General features: G+C 36.7%; 1 protein-coding gene across 1 annotated transcript in view; it reads right to left on the reverse strand.

Moving 5' to 3' along the window:
- Nucleotides 1-1,614: 1,614 nt before the first annotated feature.
- The window catches only part of IRAK1BP1 (interleukin 1 receptor associated kinase 1 binding protein 1), a 46,058-nt gene continuing 25,359 nt past the window's right edge, over nt 1,615-22,313 (reverse strand). Inside the window, exons 2-4 of the mRNA XM_007951316.2 lie at nt 12,487-12,552; nt 1,991-2,121; nt 1,615-1,885 (exon numbers count right to left, since the gene is read on the reverse strand). Coding sequence (XP_007949507.1) covers nt 1,615-1,885; nt 1,991-2,121; nt 12,487-12,552 — 468 coding nt within the window. The remainder of the gene's footprint in view (nt 1,886-1,990; nt 2,122-12,486; nt 12,553-22,313) is intronic.

The following is a 22,313-nucleotide window of genomic DNA, read 5'->3' on the forward strand; positions in this document are numbered from 1 at the left end:
GAATACTTGACATGTAGCTAGTACAACTGAAGAACTGAATTTTAAATTTTATTTAATTTTAATTCAAAAACTTGTATTTGATCCAGTTACTAGAAATCTTTTAAGCATTTCTGAAACAATTTGAGTGTGTGAATGTTTTCAACTGCATACTTTAGGAAATTTAAACACAGATCAAATATTTTCAATTAAATTTTACATCTGAATTGAGACAATGCTGTAAATGACATTAGCGTTTGAAGATTTAGTACAAAAAGAATGTAAAATATCTCCATTTTTTTTTTAAATATTCATTACATGCTGAAATAGTAACATCTTAGATATACTGGGTTAAATAAAGTGTTATTAAAATTAATTTCCTATTGCTTGTAATTTTTTTTTCCCTTTTTAAAAGAAATGCCTATTAGAAAATTTGAAATTACATATATAAGCTGCATAATATTTGTATTGGACAGTACCAGTATAATCTAAGGAGCCCTGGTGAAGATAGTCTGGCCATATATTATGTCTTTTGTTTCTGGCATATAAATTTTCAACTGGGATTACTCTTTTATCAAAAACTATCCAGTGTTCACCATTCTTTCTGTTAATGTTACAAAGTTATTACAGATGCCATAGTTGTGTGCACCTTAATGGTCTCTGGACATAGTAAGAAAAGTGTTGGATATGTTGGGAGAGACAGTCTGCTATGAGTCTCTTGCCTTTCTACACGTCTTGCTGGGTTTGCCTAGAATGTAAGGCTCTAAGACTGCTCTTTACTCAGGTCATTTCTCGAGGACTGTGTTTGTAAGTAAGCATCTGAGTGCTGAGGTAATGTCTCCCTCCAGAACAAAGAACAGTTTGCTTCTGTCCATGATAAAAGCAATGAATCCCTCAAGCTCAGTATTCCTCAGCTATGATGCAAACTCACTGCATATGTACCCATATGTGTATGGTCTTAACGTGTTGCCTCCATGGGACTGGGGGACAAGAACTCATGCAAATAAGCTGATAATCATGCTGTTTGCTGTGCCATGAAGTAAGAAAGGACTTTTTCTCTGACCTAGGAGTCTCATGTCCCCTGCCAGTGTCCATGAAACAGTAACAGGATAAATGATTATAAGTAGGGTAAAATAAAATCTCATAACTGACAGGAGGCACTTAAAATCCTGTAATCTCTCTTCATTAGAAATTGTATAAAAACGATTAAGTTTGACAATGGGTTTTAAGAATTTCCATTCATATGTAAAAAATTGGCCTTATAATTTAAAAAATTTAACTAATGTGTTGAAGCATAGCTTTTACATTTTTTTAAATAATTGTTTATAATGAAAAATATAGTATTTTTCATTATAAAAACATGGCTGAGAAAATTTAGCTTAATCTTTGTTAAGAACCATGCTACTAACACATGCACTTACATGAATTTTCAGTATACAAATGTACAAATTACACATTTCCCAAATCAAAAAATTACCCATAGTTAGTTTCTGAAAATAGAAACAGAAAGTGAACATAAATATTAGACTGATTTTTTAAAGAAACATTTTACATATTATATATGTTCAGGATAAAAGCAAACACTATAAAAGGTATGAAATAGATAATAACCAAACATAATATACTATGGTTGGAATTTCAGAAATGCTTTTTTTTCTTGTCTTTTCCCTTTACCTCAAAAGTTATAAATACTTTTGAAGCAGCATGTATTGTTGCACTTTTGATTTTTTGTTGTACAGTTAATGAACTTGAGAGTCTTGATGACTGGTGATCATCTATTTGTCCTTCCCATTCTTTTGTTTCTTCTTCTTTGATTAATAAAGGTTTTCCTATGGTTTGGCCAACAAGGTTACAAACTTCTTGAGCTTTACGCCATGCATTCTCAACAGCAACAAGACAGGCTTTCCGTCTTAGGAATAAATGCAGAGATTATTATTATGACAATTATGAGCCATAGCACTGAATAGTTTTGTTTACAGAATTGATAAATTAGTTAAAAATGTGCTTAACTTACCGAAGATTCTCAACAGAACCTGGTGTATGATAGAACTGGGGTGCACTGATGACAACAGAGCTATCTAGCTTTTCAACAAGAAAGTTACAAATATTTTGCATTTTTCCAAATTCAGTAAATATAATGCAGACCTGTAAATGAAATGACACTTGAAATTATTTTCATGACTGATGTATTGTCTCAAAATTTCCTTTAAATGTGTTTTTTAAAAAAATAATAAAGCACAATTTTATAGTATGTAATAGTTAAGAAAAGACTAATCCAATACTTAACTAAAATCAAATAAAGATTATTTTATTATTAAATTAAGGATTTTTCATTATGAATTTTGAAAGTTATATAGTATTGACCTGAATATATAAAAATTTCTCTTAAACCAATCAGGTACTTTCTATGAAACAGAACTAAGGATTTCCTTTCATTTATTATTTGGCTAAATTCTAACTCTAACCTCTAAGCTATTAGCTTCCTGATTAGCAGTAATAATGTCATATTATACTTCTCTGCTGTCTGTGAGATACATCTCTTCTTCCAATAGCTATTTTCAAACCAGTTTACTGAAACACATTTATTTCACTCATCATCTCATTTTTTAATACCCTTAACAATCAAAGCTATCTCCTCTGCCTTTAAATATGTTGAAGGCGTCCTATTCAACAATATTTTAGAACTAGTCTTCAAACTTTTTATGAAAGGAACTAAACATTTTCTCCAAAGGAAACCTTACACCAAAAGCCCAATATGTAAAACATAAAAAGTACAGGTTCTAGAAAGAAGGCTGGGGTAGGAAAAAGAGAGTGGCAAAATGACCTACTGAATCATCTTATACAATGCAGGACAGTGTGTAAAACAGTGTAAGTGTTATCCAGTGTCAGACTAGTGTTCTATTGATATCCAGTTTCAATACTGAGTAACAATCAGAGCAATAGGGAGAAAGCAAGCATTTAATTCATCACTTCAAATTGCAAAAGACTTGGATACCCAAAAGCCTATCATTTTCTCTTTTAGAGGAACCATTCTCTACTTTCTATTATTCTGTTTGTTAATGAGAAAACTAATTTCTTACAGAGCAGAACATTCTGCTTCCATTTCATTACCATTACTGCCTTTCTTAATCTCATAACTCCTTTTATATTTAATATTCCAAGGAAGTTTGTGACATTCTCGATGGGCTCCTTAGCGTGTCTAATATTTCCTAATATTTGATCTTTAACACTGCCAACACTTCATTTAAACCCACCCAACCACTCTGTGCCAACTTCCTGTCCTTTTTCTTCCAAGACACTTTCTCATGGTATTTCTGTAACCATCTTTTCTGTTTTCTATAGACTCTACTCTTCATCCTCCTGTCCTTCAACCAGTGGCATACAATATTTAGATTTCTATGACTCTTTCTGGAACTCTTCTATCATCATAGTTTATTTTTCTTTTTAACTATTTAAACAAATTATGGAAAATTTCAAACATATACAAAAGTTGAACTAATAGTATAAAGAACTCCTCGACACTATGATCTAGCTTTAATAATGAGAACCTCATGGCAATTTTTATTTATTTTTCACTTTACATATACTATACATACTCAATACTATTTGTGATGTAGATTTCTATGAGTTTCTATTTGTCCCCTTCCTGACCTGCTTGCTTTTGCTGTTGTATGTTTTCCTTTAACATATATATTTCCTACTAAGGAGCTCTGGTGGCACAGTGCCTAAGGCATTTGACTGCTAACCAGAAGGAAACCCAATGGGGGTCACTATGGGTCAGAATCGACTCAATGGCAGTGGATTTGGTATTTGGTTTGTGTCATAATCCCTATTAGTACATATCAATCTTAACTTTTGTTTAAACAGCCAATTATCTCTTTTTTTTTTTCTTGTGGGTAACCCCGTTCCTTGTTTTTCTTTTTGCGTTTTTCCCATTTTTTTCTTCATTATTCTTCCTCTCTACTTTTTTCTCTTATTGCCCTCTCCCCAGATATTGCAGTGTCTTTTGTTTTGTTTTTTTTCCCTTTTCTCTTTTTTGGTTACTGTTCCCGTGTGATTACACGGTATCTTTTTTGTCTAATTGCTTTTATTTCTTTTTGATGGTTATTCAATTGTTATTTTTGTCTAAACAGCCAATTATCTTTTAAAGAAATTTGTATAATAAGGAAATATATATTTATGCATGTGTTACCATTTTTAGTGCTCTTCATTTCTTATGCAGATACACATTCTTTTCTGGTATTACTTTCCTCTGGTTAAACAACTTTCTTTAATTTTTCTTGTAGTGCAGGTCTACAGAGGATGAATTCTGAAAATGTCTTTGTTTTTGAAACATACTTTTATGGATACAGAATTCTAAGCTGATAGCATTTTCTTTTAGTACTTTAAACACATTGTTCCATTACTTCCTCACATACTTTCTGACAAGAAATCTGCTGTCATCTTTTTTTTTCCTCTGTACATGATGTGCCTTTTTTTCTGGTTCTTTTAAGATTTATCACTGGCTTTAAACAATCTGAGTATGATGTGCTTTTAGCATTCCTTGTATGTAGGGTTAAATTTTTTGATCTGTGAGTTTATAGTTTTCATCAAGTTTGGAAATTTACGGCCACTCAAATATTTTCCTTTTCTTCCACTCCCCTTATTTTCTGGGGAATCCAATTATATGTCTATTAAGCCACTTTAAGTCCACAGCTCACTGATTTGTTTTATGTCTTTTCTTTCTGTGTTTAATTCATGAAACATTTTTTGAGTAATGTCTCATTTGTTGTTAAAGCTATTCAGTGTATTTTTTTTATTGTAAAAATTTAAAGAACATAACATTTGCCAATTCAATATTTTTCAAATGCACAATTCAATAAAACCAATCATAATTTCAATTTAGGTGACTTTTATATCTTTATCTCTCTACCTAACTTTTGAACTTATGGAATATAGTTATAACTCTTTTGATGTCATTGTCTGCTAATCCTAACATCTACATCAGTTCTGAACTGATTTAGATTGCTTTTTCTCATTAAATATAAAACTATAAATGCACAGAAAATTATTATGGGTTATATTTTCCTGTTACTTTGAGTTTCTAGAATTTTTTGGTTAGCTGCTAGGCACTGTAAATTTTACCTTGCTGGTATTTTTGTGTTAGTATAATATTGTCTAGTTTTGTTTGGGGCACAGTTAAGTTACTGGGAAATTGATCTTTTTGAGTTTGCTTTTAAGATTCATTAGCTGGGACTACAGAAGTACTCAGCTTAAGGACAATTTTCTCCTCTAATAAGGCAAAACTGCTGCTGTTCCCTACCTCATACCCTGTGAAGTGATATTTTCTAGTTTAGCTATCAAGAACAGGCACCTTTCTTGGCTCTGTGTGAACCTTGAGCACCCTGTAATTTTTTGGTGGTTCTTTTTCTAGTTTTAGGTCATTCTCTCATAATCAGGTACTGACTCATATTCAGCTGAGTCTTGAGTGGGGCCTTCTGTAGTTCCCAAAGAATCTGTCTCTGGGTAGGTCTTTCTTCTCTAACTATCTTTGTCTCCCTGAGCTCTCAGCTGCACTTTCATAAGGAGTCTGCCATGCTCTGACTAGGTTCCCCTTCTCTGTGTCATTGCCTGGAAAATCTCTCAAGACAGTGAGTTAGACTAATTGCAGGACCTGACTCATTTGTTTCCTGTCTTTTGTGGACCAGTGTGCTTCACTGCCTGATGTCCATTGCCTTAAAAACCATTGTTTCATAAAATCTGTCCATTTTTTGGTTGTTTCAGGTGGAAGGGTATGGTAGTTAAGGTTGTGTGTCAACTCAGCTGGGTCTGGTTGAGCGGTTGGACAGCTGGATGTAGTTATTTCCCATGATGAGACTGGCAATCAATTCCATGGTGGAATCTCTGGAGCAGCTGAGTAGCTGCTTTAGGGATGTGGTCTGCTTCCAGTACAGAAGCAGCAGCACTGAGGAAGGTCTCCAGCTTTTTGGCACACTTGAACCCTGCATGTAGCCAAGTTGTTGTTCAGCAGCCTGCCATACCCTACCGATCTTGGGACTTTTTTTGGACTTGAATTAGTGGCCTGCCATGTTGTCTGTTAATACTGGGACCGTGCTTTTTTACTTGTTGACCTTGGGTTTGTCAGCCTTAGCAGTCAGCAGCTGCCTGAGTGAAGAAAAGCCTCCAGCTCCAGTGGGCTAGGAGCAAGAGGCAGAGCTGAAGTCCAAGGCTGCGGGGCTTTCACCCAGCCTCAAGAGCCTGCCACTTTGAACTTTGACTTCTAGCCTCCAAACTGTAGGAGAATAAACTTCTGTTTGTTCAAACCACCTATCTGTGGTATATTCCTGTCAGAGTGGCAAGAGGCAACCAAAACAGAGCATAAATCTGGTCCCTATCCAGAAACCTTTTCTTTTTTAAGACAAATCTGAGAGCTTTATTTTTTTTTAAAGTTTTAAAAATACCGTATGGGCTAAACATGTTTGCTGGTCAATATCAATCCCTTTCCCATACCTGGGGGCTCTGGTGGTATAGTGCTTAAGGCTTAAGGCAGAAGACTGGCGGTTCAAACCCACCAGCCACTCCTCGGAAGGAAGGCTGGGCAATCTACTTCTGTAGTAATACCACCTTGGAAACCCAAGGAGCGGTCACTATGAGTTGGATCCGACTTGACGGCAGTGGGGTCCCCATACCCATCTTTTATCTCTGAAGCTCCAAAATGACTACCAGTTTCATGGAGTAAGAAATACAGGTAATTATGAACATATCTCAATAGGCACCATTTGACTATCCATTCTTTTATGTGCAAGCCTTAAACACGGAAGACACTCTCTTTTGCTGCTATAATTAATCTATTATCAATACCTGAAATGCAGTCAGTCAAAAAAAGGTAGAAATATGGAGACTTTTCCTTATGAATCCATTTAGTGTCTGCACTTAGCAGACTTCATCCACCCTCATCTCCTACTCACAACCTCATATGCAATGACTGACAGTGTCTCAAAACAGTATGCGGAAGGAGGAAGCTAACTTAATTACAGAGTTCAAAAGATTTCTCTGTAAATGCCCACGATCATTAGCCATTAAAGAGATGCAAATTAAAACAACAATGAGATACCATCTTGCCCCAGCACTTGTAGCAAAGTTCAACAAGACTGAAAATAGCAAATGCTGGTGAGGATGCAGAGAGATTAGGACTCTCATACACTGTTGGTGGGACTGTAAAATGGTACAACCATTGTGGAAAGCACTATGGTGATTCCTTAAAAAGTTGGAAGTAGAAATACCATTTGACCCAGCCATTCCATTACTAGGTATATATCCTAAAGAAGTGAGAGCCAGGGCAAGAATAGATGCATGCCCAACCATGTTCATCGCAGCACTATTTCCAATAGCAAAAAGATGGAAACAACCCAGATGTCCATCAACTGAAGAATGGATAACTAAACTATGGTACATACTCACAATGGATTATGCAACCCTAAAGAATAATGCAGAATCTGCAAAACACTGCATAATGTGGATGAACTTGGAGGACATTATGCTGAGTAAAATAAGTCAATCAGTCACAATGGACTAATGTATTATTAGTTCATTATTGAAAAAGGTCCAGGAAAGATTTATATATGGAAGGAAATTTTCTTTGTTGGTGTGGTGGTTATGTTTGTGTGTCAACTTGGCTGGGCCTAGTTGAGTGGCTGGGCAGCTGAATGTAGTTATTCCCATGATGAGACTGACAATCATTTCCATGGTGCGATCTACCACAAGCAGCTGAGTAGCTGCTTTGGGTATGTGGTCTGCTTCCCATATATAAGCAGCAGCTTTGAGGATAGTCTCTAGCTTATGACACGCTTAAATACTGCATGTTGCCATGTCATTGTTTAGCAGTCTGCCATGCTCTGCTGACCTTGGGACTTACAATGGACTTGAATTAATGGCCTGCCATGTGGTTTGGTGACATCGGGACTGTACCATTTTATTTGTTGACCTTGGGCTTATTAGCCTCAGCAGCCAGTAGCAGCCTGAGTGAAGAGATACCTCTAGCTTCAGTGGGCTGGGAGCAAGAGGCAGAGCTGAATCCCAAGGTTGAGGGGCTTTCACACAGCCCCTAGAACCTGGCACTTTGAACTTGGACTTAAAACCTCTAAACTGTAAGATAATAAACTCCTGTTTGTTAAGACCAACCCATTTGTGGTATATTCTTGTCAGAGTGGCACTAGGCAACCAGAACAGAATTTGGTACTGAAAGAGTGGGGTGCTGTTCTGACAGATACGTAAAATATGGAAAAAGAAGTGGAGTGCGTCCTTGACCCGAGACCCTGGCAGATCAGGTCAACATTTATACTAGGTAGATATGCTCCTTGTAGAGATCATGGGAGAACAGAAGGGCTGTGTACGCACAGGGAGACAGCTCAGGGCAGGAGTGCATCGACGGAAGGGCACAGGGAAGAGGTAAATAACTATGGGGAGGAAGTGGGAGGGGAGCTGTTACATTGCGGGAAATTGTAGTCAATGTCATGAGACAAAGTGTATGTGAGCTGCTGTATGGAAATTGAATTTGCTCTGCAAACTTTCACCCAAATCACAATAAAAAATAAAAAAAGATTTCTCTGCATACAGATTACAATGATTGATCATAATAGGTTCTATGGGTTAATGAAAGCAATTCCTTACTATGTTAGTGTACTTGAAAATATTTTATTTTAAAAAATTAATATCTACACTAATAGATATCTTAAAACAAAAATAATTTCCACTAAACCAAAAAAACAAAACTCAATGCCCCTGAGTTGATTCCGACTCATAGTGACCACCTCTGGGTTTCCAAGGCAGTAAATCTTTACAGAAGTAGATTACCCAGTCTTCCTTCCATGGAGTGGCTGGTGGATCTGAACTGCCAACCCTCTGGTTAGCAGTCAAATGCCTTAGGCACTATGTTACCAGAACTCCAATTTCTACTAGTAAGCTGTAATAAACTGTTCACATTCTATTTTTCATCCAACTGCCTGAAATGATGGGAAAGCTGAATGCCCACTCGTAAGAAAAAAATTGGGCTCTATGATGGCTATTCCTTAACAATAATTGAGTAAAAGTTTAACTGGAATTTGGGCTAAAGATGATATGAATCTCCTCAATATGCCATAACATTTACACAGATATCTTTTGTTTGCTTTGCTCACCAAAAGAAAACCAAACCCATTGCTGTTGAGTCAATTCCAACTCACAGGGAGCCTGAAGGACAGACAAGAACTGCCCACAGGTGTTCCAAGGCTGTAATCTTTACATGAGCAGACTGCCACGTGGAACAGCTGGTGGGTTCAAACCATCGACCTTTCTGCTAGCAGCCAAGCATTTAATCACTGCACCACAAGGGCTAGGCTTCCAAACTCTTCTAGCCAAGAACACTCATTAATATAAAGATATATAAAATATTATTATTTTAATGGTATATATGGCCAGCAGAGTCCTTGGTGGTACAAATGGTTAAGTGTTCAGCTACTAACCAAAAGGATGGAGGTTCAAACCCACCTAGAAGTAGCTTAGAAGAAAGGGCTGGTATTTTACTTCCTAAAGGTCACAGGTGTGAAAATCCTATGGTGTGCAGTTCCACTTTGCAACACATGGGGTCATCATGAGTAAGAACTGACTCAATGGCAAATGGTTTTTAGTTTTAGTTATGTGGTCAGGAGCCCTATGATTCAATATGTTATGGTGCCAATAAAACCAAGATTCTAGGTGCAATGTCTTAACAGATGTTTGGCAGAGAATGCAACTGACACACCAGTAATAGTTTTTCCCTTTTTTCTTTAATGATAGAACTCACAAGTTTTAGCTGGGAATTGGCACTTCACTATATTTTCAAGTCTCCCTTGCAGCTAAGTGTGGTCAGGAAACTGAGTTCTGACTAACGAAATATAAGTAGTGATGGATCAAGTCCTTAAAGGGAATGGTTCTCAGTTCCCCCTGACCTTTCTCTTTTCCCGTTGGTTGAGACACCAATATTGTATGTTGGTGGGAGCTGGAGCAGCCACCTCAGATACAGAGATGGCAGCTGTGGTTAAGAATGTATAGCTAATCTAGTCTCATTGTTAAAATAGAGACAAGTTCCTTTATCTTGCTTAAGCCACTGTATTTTTGGGTTTCTCTGTTATAGCAGCTTAGATTGTTCCCTAATCTATAGTATTAATAGCTATGTATTTTAAGTATAATCTGATATGATGTGTTTTTTTGTAACACATTTTCTATTTTCTTAAAATTCATTCTTTAAGATGGGATCGTCCCTGCTATTATCTCAGCTAATCAGCAGTGCAGCACTAGGCAAAAAAAAAAAAAAGTTGACTTTCACATTAAGGATAAAAAAACTAGTTGGGGGCAATTTTTGATATATCAAAAACCACTCTTTTACTGTAATTTATTATTTCTTTTCCCTAAACATTGCCACTTAACTACAGATCTTCAACCCAGGCACAGCATCCTCAAAGGCCAGGCTTTTGAAATCCCTCTGAGATTGTATGACATGAAAACTGCATGACGAAGTGGAAAGAGTACTGACACAGGAATCCCAAAACCAGGGTTTTTAATCCAATACCCTTTATCCCACAAAAAACCACTCATCCACTCTTACACAGGTCACTTAAAATTCTCAATCTTCAATATTCTTATCTTGAAAGCAAAGGGAGGCAGCAGGGTAGGCGGAAGTTAAAAGATCTCTAAAGTGTCTAAAATGTCATCCATTCAGGATGCAAATTTGGGGTATATGAAAGGTAATATCTTACCATCTAATCTTATTCCATATATTTAACTATCCATGGAAACACTGGAATATGTGAGACAAAGTTTGAGTGCTTGTTAAAACTATGGCCACAAACCCATGTACCATTCTTTTTATGTATAGGTCAGCATACTTTGTACTTTGTGATCACACCCTCCTGGACTCCACTGACTATTGAATTGACCTAAACACTATTATATTGTGTGATAAAAGAGCTGTGCTGTTAGGAAGTCCCACACAAAATATAGTAAGATCTACTCTCAAGAAATTTGAATGCAAAATATATTAAAAAAAATCAAGTAAAGCAGAAGGAAGAGGAGCAGAGCTAAGCATGTCTTTAGTCATATGTCACAGCAAAATAAGCAGCTTTAATACTTACTTCCTCTACTCGAAAGGTCAGTCCCTAGAACAACTCAGTGGCCTGAAAAACATCCCAATTTCCCATAACCTGGCTGTGTGGCAGCTAAGGCTGTTTTCTTTTCCTCCTAAACCTGAAGTCCTAACAGATAATAACAACTACTGGAGAAGTGCTATAACATACTCCCAACTTCAAATATGTGCAATTTGGACTCTTTCCACACTGCTCTTTACCCTGTTTTGGAAGGTATTTGTCTGTCCTTATAAAGTAACTTTTGATAAATGGATCCTTAAAATGCCAAGTCATTTTATTCAGGTGGTAATTAAAAAATTCCTTGTTGTTGTTGTTATGTGCCGTTAGGGTAGTTAAATTTTAAGTGGAAAAATCACAAATGTTAAAATAACTATTGGGGCAAAAGAATGTAGTGGAAATTACTACCTCAAGAAGTAAGAAGCCATTGTTTTTTCTAATTCTTACTTGTTGTGGGGCCTTTGAAAAGTCTGAGATTGAGCAGACTGAGTCTAAGCTCACATCCTTAAAATGAAAAAAAAAAAAAAAAAAAAGTTATTATCTGCCTGAAGGTAGGACCAGGTGATTTATTGAAGTGTTTTACAACCCTAAAGAAAAAGATTTTGATTAGATAAATAAGGTTTCACTCAGACCTCACTCTTTGATTCCTATGATAAAGAGGTATCATGGTCCAGGCATATACCCCAAAATGTTCCAAATCAGAAACTCTTAGAGTCCTGTAACCTAATCACAACTAGAACACGCTCTGACAAAATTCTGGTTCATAAAATCTTTAAAGGTAAGTAAAGTACAGGCAGTTGTGAGAACTAACTGTTATCACTCACAGTATACTAAAACGTTTCATTCCTGAAAAGATTGAATAGATTTTTAAATAATCCTTAATTTACCACAAGACAGTAAAATTGGACTGTGAAACAAAGGATTATTGAGAAGTGTCTCAATCCTTTATGTTAAGGCTTTATTAATTTGCTTTTTATCTAAAAAGAAGAAACTTCTCTTGTAGCCATTTCTGCTCATTAGATACAATACTGCTCAAATTTTATTCTGGTGGCAATTAAGTGCTACGTTTTTTTGCTGTGGTAAAAATTTATATAACAAAAACATACCAATTCAACATTATTTATGTATATAATTCAGTGACATTGACTATGTTCATCATGTTGTCCCTTATTTTTATTACATGTGTAAATAATTTTTCTTAAATAAATTTCAATTTTTTTAAAAGCTTATGATTATATAACACTAAAATAATTTGAGAAAGATGTTTTATTAATAACACGAAAAGTATTTCTTATACATTTCAGTTTCAAGAATTAAAATAGATGAGAAAATATCCCCGCGTCATGCTGTTTCCAATTATTTGTTAACTACATACCTCTGCTTCCATATGATAACCATTTTCCACTCTTCTAAAATCCTTTGTCACTGTTATATTTTCTGCCTGAAACAGAAAGTAAAAAGAGTGTGATAACTAAATGTTTTGTTACTAAGTGCAATTACTCCAAAACATGTATTAGAAATCCAAACTTGGTAAAAGTATACAAAAAGAATGTTTTGCCTGGTGTTTAAAAATTTTAAAAGTGAGATAAATTCTGAAATCTAAAAATATGTGCTGAAGTATCATAATTGTTACTACATTTATGCTAATTTTTTCTAGTAACTTGTACAGAAAAGTATGAAGTTAGGGTGGTATATGGATGTATCTTACTTTATTAGAATGTATAAGGGATTATTTTTACATAAAGTATTTTAAGTATTATAAGAGTATTAGATTTTTAGAGATATGTCTAACTTATCAATAATAATATAATACAAATTTACTGAATATCATCTGTATCTTTGAGCAAATTACTCAACTTTTTTGAGCCCTAGTTTCTACACTTTAATAATCAGATTTATACCATACATGCTACATAGAATTGTTTTGAGGATTTCATGAGAAATTGTATATAAAGTACCTGACATAGATAAGGCATTCAGGAAAAGTAGATGCTATGAAAGAAGATGACTTAAAACACTTACTGATGATGATCAAAGACTACAGTCTTCACTATGGATTGGACTTCAACATAAAGAAAACAAAAATCCTTACAACTGAATCAATCAGTAACATCATGAGAAATGGACAAAAGACTGAAGTTGTCAGGGATTTCATTTTACTTGGATCCATAATCAATGCCCATGGAAGCAACAGTTGAGAAATCAGATGACGCACTGCATTGGGCAAATCTGCTGCAAAAGACTGCTTTGAAGTGTTAAAAGAGCAAAGATGTCAGTTTGAGGATGAAGGTGTACCTGACCCAAGCTACGGTATTTTCAATAGCCTCATATGCATGTTAGAACTGGACAATGAATAAGCAAGACTGCAGATGAACTGATGCATTTGAGTTGTGGTAATGGCAAAGAATACTGAATGTACCCTGGACTGCTAGAAGAGGGAACAAATCTGTCTTAAATGAGGTACAGCTGAAATGCTACTTAGAAGCGAGGATGGTGCAACTTTGTCTCTCTTACTTTGGTCATGTTGTTAGGAGGAACCAGTCCTGGGAGATAGATATTATACGTGGTAAAGCAGAGGGTCAGTAAAAAAGAGGAAGACACTTAACAAGATGGACTAACAAGATGGTTGTGACAATGGGCTCAAGCATGGCAACGGTTCTGAGGAAGGTGCAGGACCGGCAATGTTTCATTCTGCTGTAAAGAGGGTTCCTATGAGTCTCAATAATCTTGATAGCATCAAACAACAACATGCAAATAAGATACAGTGTCTCCTGTAATCACTGAGTCAGGTCCGACTCAATGGCACATAACAACAATAATCCTGGACATAGACCACTTTGGTTTTAGAAAAGTACCACTGATGCTTTTTGATTTTCTGGGTAAATATAGAGTACAAGATTTTGATGAAAATGTTAAATTTCTTATTTAGTTTTCACAAAAGGATTTTTAAATTCACTGAAATGAACTCTTTATCTACACTCATCATTGGGCACAGGCAAACTTCTATTTTGTAATTCCTTTTATTGGTTAAAATATATGTTAAAAAATGGTTCAGAGTGCTCAGTAACAACTTAATTATGTTATTTTGCAGGGGATACATCTGTACCTGTGTTTTAAGATATTAAAAGATTATTTAATATATTAAGATAAGATTATTTAAGATATTAATAAAGATTAATTTATAAGAGTATGCTACCAATAAAAAATTCTTTAACCTGAGATTGTAACTCCAGTTCCACTGTTAGCTGTGATAATGTCTACCACTCCAGTGAAAATTAAATTTTTTATTATGAAGGCACTACTTGATTACAGAAAACTTAGAATACAGGTAAGTAAAATATAACTATATATATCGCTTGCAATCAGTTTTTGTCATTTGATTATCATGAAACCCGTCATTCAATGTTCTTTTATGACATTTAAACATATTTTCCTTCTATTTTTGGATGTCTCTTTTTGGTTTATTTTCTTGCTATTTGATAAACACATACACAATTTTTGATTGAAAACTATTAGGGAAATAATTTCAGGAAAGACAAGTGAGAAGAAAACTATCTTTTATTGTTATTTTTGTTTTTAACAGAGTTATTGTTTTTATGAAAAAGTATAGTGTAGTGCCTAAGGCATTTGACTGCTAACCAGAAGGCTGGTGGTTCAAACCCACCATCCACTCCTCGGAAAGAAGACTGGGCAATCTTGTTCCGTAGAGATACCACCTTGGAACCCAAGGAGGGGTCACTATGAGTCCACTCATCTTGCCAGCAGTTTTTTTTTTTTTTTAACTGCCATTAAGGTGACACCAACTCATGGAGTCTTAAGTACATTAGGATGAAACAATGCCTGGTCCTGTGTCATCCCTCAGGATCACTAGCATGTTCAAGTCCATGGTTGGAGCTATTCCATTAGCTATTATGCTAATCCATTTAATCGAAGGTCTCCCTCAATCTCAATGGCCCTCTATTTCTCCAAGCAGGATGTCTTCCACTAGCGATCCATCCTTTCTGATGATGTATTCAAAGCAAGTGAGTTACGCAATGTTCTATTGTGATCCACAAGGTTTTCAATGGCTAATTTCTGAAAGTAGATCACTACAACTTCCCTCTTAGTCTATCTCAGTCTTGAAGCTATGCTGAAACCTGTTGACTATGGATGGCTTTGCTGGTATTTGAAATACCAGTGGTATAGCTTGGCTGTTGTTGGTAGGTGCTGCCGAGTTGGTTCCAACTGAGAGACCCTATTTACAGAATGGAACACTGCCTGTTTCTGTGCCATCCTCACAATCATTGCTATGGTTGAACCCATTGCTGCAGCCACTGTGTCAATCCATCTCACTGAGTGTCTTCCTTTTTTTCATTGACCCTCTACTTTACCAAGCATGATGCCCTTCTCCACGGACTAGTTCCTACTGATAACAAGTCAAAGCACATGAGACAAAGTCTTGCTATCCTCACTTCTAAGAAGCATGATGGCTGTACTTCTTCCAAAACATATTTATTATTCTGGCAGTCCATAGTATATTCAATATTCCTTGCCAACACCATAATTTAAAGGTATCAATTCTTCTTTGGCCTTCCTTGTTCATTGTCCTGCTTTCACATACATATGAGGTAAAACAAAACACCACAGTTTGAGTTAGGCATACCTTAGTTCTCACAGTGACATTTTTGCTTTTTAACAACGCTATTGTACATATAGGAGGTTTGGTGGCATAGTGCTTAATGCATTTGACTCCTAACCAGAAGGCTAGCAGTTCAAACCCAACAGCCACCCATCTGAAGGAAGATTGGGCAATCTACTTCTGTAGAAATACCACCTCACAAACACAAGGAAGGGTCGCTATGAGTTGAATCAACTCAATGGCAGTAAGTTTTTTTTTTTTTTTTTTAGTGTATATATAGTTTCAGAATTGTTAATCTGTACTCCTTGAGGAATAAATTTATTAACTAGAATATGGTATTTATGCACACTCCCTTTCATCTTTATCCTTAGAGTTTCCAAAGTATCATTTTCTAAAGCTACTTAAATCATTTTTCTTCTCCTACCTACTTCAGTGCAGTATAATAAACATTTGTAATATATTTAGATTCATTTATCACAGTCTGAATTCTATCCTGAGATCCTGATACCCTGTTTGATCCCATCTCACTCCCTTTAATTTTTTTTAGTTATAGTAAAGTTTACTCTAGTTTACACTTCTATGGGTTTTGACAAATGCATAGTCATATATCCATTACCTCTGTACTTACACAGAATAATTCCTTCATCTTAAAAATATTCCTGTGCAACCACTCCCTGCTACAACAACCTATTTTTCTATTGCTGTACTTTTTTTTTCTTTTAAATTTTTATTGTGATTTGGCTGAAAGTTTACAGAGCAAATTAATTTTCTATACAGCAGTTCATATACATTTTGTCTCAATTATCCCTATAGTTTTCGCTTTCCCAGGATATCATGTGAATACAATCATAAAACATATTGCCTTTTGGGTCTGGCTTCTTCCACACAATGTTGTTGTTGTTGTTGTTATGTGCCGTCGAGACGGCCGCGACTCATAGCGACCCCTCCTTGGGTTTCCGAGGCAGTATCACTACGGAAGTAGAATTGCCCAACCTTCCTTCTGAGGAGTGGCTGGTGGATATGAACCGCCAGCCTTCTGGTTAGCAGTCAAGTGCTTTAGCCACTATGCTACCAGAGCTCCCCTTCCACACAGTAGTATGTATTTAAGATTCATCCACATTGTGTGTGGATCAATACTGTATACATACCTTCTTATCACTGAATAACATTCCCTTGTATGGATGTACCATAGTTTATCCATTTCCCTGTTATACAAAACTGCTATAAATACTTCTGTAGAGGTCACCTGTGCAAACGTAAGTTTTCAATTTACTGGAGTAAATTACCTAAGAGTGCAATTGCTAGATCCTATGGTGACTCTGTTTTAGAGTCACAATGAGTATTTTTTTCAGGTCACTATGAGTCAGAATCGACTCTATGGCAAGGGGTTTTGTTTTGTTTATGGTTAAGTCTATGCTTAACTTTTTAAGAAACTAGGAAACTGTCTCCCAAAGTGGCTGTGCCATTTTTCAATCTTGTTTTGCAGTAAGGATTCTTGTTGTTCTTCACCCTCACCAGCATTTGATTATTGTCAGTTTTTTAAAATTAAGCCATTCCAATAGGTGTGTAAAGAGCCCTATGCAATGGTTAAGCACTCGGCTACTAACCAAAAGGCTGGTAGTTCAAATCCATGCAGTGGCTCAGAGGGAGAAATATTTGGCAATTTGCTTCCATAAAGATTACAGCCTGGACAAAACATACTATACAAAACATTGTTCCACCTCCTACTTTGGCGAGTAACGACTGGGATCTTAAAAGCTAGCAAGCTGCCATCTAGATGCAACGATGGGTCTCTCCTTGTCCAGAGCAAAGAATGAAGAAAACCAAAATTCATGGAAACAATTAGTCCTAGCAACTGGTATACCATCCGATCTGCAGCCTATACAACTATGAGACCAGAAGAACTAGATGGTGCCTGGCTACCACTGTCATCCACTTGGAAGGGGATCTACGTAGGAGATCCTTGACTGAGAGGGAGAACAATGTGGAACAAAACTCAAAATCATTTGGAGAAAAAAAAAAAAAAGGTGGGGACCAGGTTTGCTGGTCCAATAGAGCCTGGTGGAACCACTGAGACTATGGCCCCTAGCTGCCCTTCAGGTCTTGAATTGAACCCACACCTGTGGTTGCCAGCCAAACAATGTACAGGCATGTGAGTTAAACATTTACCTCAAGTAGACACACACCCTAGAGAGAACAATCATGGGAGAAGGAAGGGCTGCTTATGCACAGGGAGACAGCTCAGGGGCAGGAGTGTATGGAGGGATGGACACTGGGAAGAGATAACTATGGGGAGGAAGTGGGAGGGGAGCTGTTGCATTGTGGTAAACTGTGGTCAATGTCATGAGACAAAGTATATGTGAACTGCTGTATGAAGAGTGATTTGCTCTGTAAATCTTCACCCAAATCACAATTAAAAAAAAAAAAAAAAGATTACAGCCTGGAAAACCCTACGGGAACATAGATCTACTGTATCTCATGGGGTCACTATGAGGTGAAAATTAACTCAGTGGTACCTAACAACAGATGCTTAGAGTTACTCCACAGTAGTTTTAATTTCATTTCTCTAATGATGTAATTAATCTGTTCATGTGCTTATTTGCCACCTGTATTTATTCTTTGAAATGTCTGTTCAGGTCTTTTCACATTTTTAAATCAGGCTATTTGTTTTATTATTACCAATTAAAGAGTTCTTTATATATTTATCAGATACCTTATTTGCAAGCATTTCTGCCCAGTCTGTGGTTTGTCTTTTCATTTTCTTAAAGCTGTCTTTAATAAAACAAAACTTTTTACTTTTATAAAGTACAATTTATCTTTTTTTTTACCCCCCCCCCCCATGGATTATGCTTTTGGTATTGTATCTAAAAACTCATCACCAGAATCCAGGGTCAAATAATTTTTTTCCCTTTATTTTCTACCAAAACTTCTAGAGTTTCATGTTCTATATTTAGCTCTATGATCCATTTTGAATAAATTTTTTTGTAAAGTGTGAGGTCAATGCTGTGGTTTATATTTTGCATATGAAATGTTAACTGTTACAGCACCATTTGTTGAAAAAGACTATCCTCTTTCCAACGAATCTCCTTAGTACTGCTAGTGTTTTTCCTCTCTAAAACAGAAAAAAAAAAATCTTAGAGGCAGTAAATTGTGTTTCATAAAGGGAATTCTGTGTAGTCTGAAAGCAATCTACATAAAAAGATCATTATCTTGCTTGTCAATATTGTATATTTGATCAATTTTGAAATTCCAAGTAATATTATAGGGAATGTGGAAAGAAAATCTGACTGCTAGCAATCAGACTGAAATGGTCTAAACAGAACAGAAACAATGTTTCCAAAAAGACACAAACAAATAGCTTCTAAATAAAGTTTCTAATAGAATCAGTTTCTAACAGGAACTAACTGAACTGCAACTGCAAAACTGATGATCATTGTTTCTGTTTGATTGCTACTCCTTTATCAGGAAATTCTAGCCTAACTTTAATTAATCCTCTGGGGTTCCTATGGAAGTTAAAAAAAAGCCACTTAAGAAATTGCACCTGCTTCCCTGATTCTTCCTGAGAAGCCATCAAAAGCCCAAATCCTATAGGCAGCTCTCTACTCCCTTTTTCTGAGACATTCCTTAAGTCTTCTAGGATGTACTCTTCTGTGCTGCACCATAGTAAGTAAACCCAACTCTGTTTCACTACAGATATATCCTGGTACTCTCTGGCTAGTGTGCTCCACAGAAAGTATAAGATTTTTTTTCTGTTGTTTATCTATGGGGAAAGGGCAATTTTTTTCCCCCAAGGGGCATTTGCCAAGTTCTACAAATGTTTTTGATTGTGACAACTGAGAGATGTGGGAAATAAAGATTATTCTCTTCCTCTTAATGCTGTAGCATGCAATGCAAGCTTGGAAATGTTGCTGCCATTTTGCACTATGCAGGAAGACATAGTAAATCCAAGAAAACATACTGCAAAACTGAGGTGCCTACATTACAACTTGACTTTTCAGTTATTTAAAGCAATAATGTCTATTTTTTAAAGCAGTTTGAATTAGGGTCTTGTACACGCTCTAAGGGAAAGACTGGTCAATAAATGGTACTAGTACAGCTACCTACCTATTCAGGAGATAATAAGGCCCTCTCCTTATAACAAAATAAATTTCAAGCCAGCAAATATTCAACGTACCATAAAAAAACCAACCTAGTTGCTGCCTAGTACATTCTGACTCACGGCAACCCCATGATTTCAGAATAGAACTGCACTCCATAGGGTTTTCAATGCTGCTATCTTTTGGAAGTAGATAGACAAGTCATTCTTCCAAGGAGCCTCAACATGGGTCCAAACCACCAATCTTTCAGTTAGTAGCAGAACACTTAACCATTTGAGCCACCCAGGGATACCTAATGTACTATAAGCAAAAAATCCAAACTCACTGTCCCCAAGTTACCTCCACTGGGTTTCCAAGGTGGTAAATCTTTACTTAAGTAGATTGCCTCATCTTCCTTCTGTGGAGTAGCTGGTGGATTTGAACCACCAACCTTCTGGTTAGCAGTCAAATGTTTTAGGCACTGTACCACCAGAGGATCTTAAAAATGCCAGGAAATATTAGTTAATGGTTATAAAGCCTTAAGCTTGAGAAGGATTCAGTAATCCTTACACTAAAGGTAGAAATCACACAGAAAAGATAAAAGAACTTGACTAAATAAAACTCTTCAATTGTTGAACACTCAATATTCTAAGCAAAGTTGTATGACAAATAAGAAGTTAGGAAAAAATCTTTTTACAATATATGACAGACACAAAGATAATGATAATCTTAATTTTTAAGGGTCTATAAATCAATAAAGAAAAGGCAAATTCCCCAACATGATGGGCAAAGTATATGAACCAGTAATTCATATGAAAAAAGTTTAACCTCAGAATAACTAACAATACTGCTAACCAGAAGGCTGGCGATTCAAACCCACCAGCCACTCCTTAGAAGGTTGAGCAATCTACTTCTGTAGTGATACTGCCTCAAGACACCCAAGGAGGGGTTGCTATGGGTTGGGTCCAACTCGACGGCACATAACAACAACAACAACAACAGGCCAACGATACACAAGTATGTGTTGCTTAATATCCATGATACGTTCTATGAAACAGGGTATTATGTAATTTGGATGTTGTATGAACACCATAATCTATGCAGGAAAGAAGCACAAAGGACAGCCACCCATTGGGCTGCGACCTGTTCTGCCACTGTCACACTCAAGAACTGCATGAAAACTTTGGCTCCATCACTCCTGGTCCTATGTGGATACTGCCCGCTCTGCAAGAGCCATGCCCAGCCTTTGCCTGCCACAGCATGTACTGGCCATCCAGCCAGGAGGCCAGCCCACCACATCAACAGCTCCCTTCCCATCTTTCCTCCTCGCCTGCTTTCCCCATTCTGCACCCCCCATCCCCACAGGCTTTAAACTCTTCCAGCTCCATACACTCCTCCTCCAGCTGCCTTTTCTGGTCCTCCTTCTGCCACTGCTGTTGCCCTAGACGTTTAGCAGCTGCCACCATGGGAGGAGCTGTGGCCTTGGCCCAGGTCACATGCAAGGCACCTAGGCCGAGCAGGGCAATGGTCTCAGCAGGGCGTCCTGCTTGCAGGCTCTGGCAATGTCTCCTAGCCTGAGGCGAGCCAGTGGGACAGGCAACCGTGGATAGGTGCTAGGACCTCCTCTGCTTGCTGTCCCAGGGCCAAGGTGGTATGGGACCTGGAGAGACAGATTGTAGCTCCAGAAGTCTGCTCCACCCCATTCTCTGATGGAGATTTCTGAACTCTATTATAATCTTACGGGATCACAGATGTATATGCAGTCGGATGTTGCCAGAATGGATGTTAAGCAACACATACCTGTATTACTGGGGAAGGTATAATCTTATTTTTCTAAAGTGTAATTTCTCATAAGCCTTAAAAATATGCAGAATTCGGTATGGTGAAAAACATTAATTAAAAACATATATATTGTTGTTGTTATGAGCCCTCAAGTCGAACATGATTCATAGCAACCCCTCCTTGTGTTTCCGAGGCGGTATTACTACAGGAGTAGATTGCCCAACCTTCCTTCTGAGGAGTGGCTGGTGGGGTTGAATTGCCAGCCTTCTGGTTAGCAGTCAAGTGTCTTAGGCACTATGCTACCAGAGCTACATATATGTATATAGTTCTAGCTACAAGAATATTCATTTTTCTTTTTTTTAAATAATGAAAAACTGTAACCAACTCAATATAATTGCCTATTTTAGTTTGAGTTTCCCAGAAGCTGACCTCAAGACAAAGATTTGAACATAAGTAGCTTATTTTGATTCTTCTTTGTTTTCAACTTTTGCATTCCAGTCACCAGTGATAATTAACACATCCTGATTGCATGTTTGGTCAATTTCAGACTGCAGAAGCTGATAATTCTTCAATTTCCTCATCTGTGGCTTTGGTGGTTGGGGCATAAATTTGAATAACAGTCATATTAACGGGTCTTCCTTGTAGGCATATGGATATTATCCTATCACTGACAGCATTGTACTTCAGGACATTTCTTGAAACCTCCTTTGTGATGATGAAAGCCAC

Source organism: Orycteropus afer, unplaced genomic scaffold, assembly GCF_000298275.1.
Source record: "Orycteropus afer afer isolate SDZICR_OR568_19922 unplaced genomic scaffold, OryAfe1.0 scaffold00011, whole genome shotgun sequence".
Classification (NCBI taxonomy): domain Eukaryota; kingdom Metazoa; phylum Chordata; class Mammalia; order Tubulidentata; family Orycteropodidae; genus Orycteropus; species Orycteropus afer.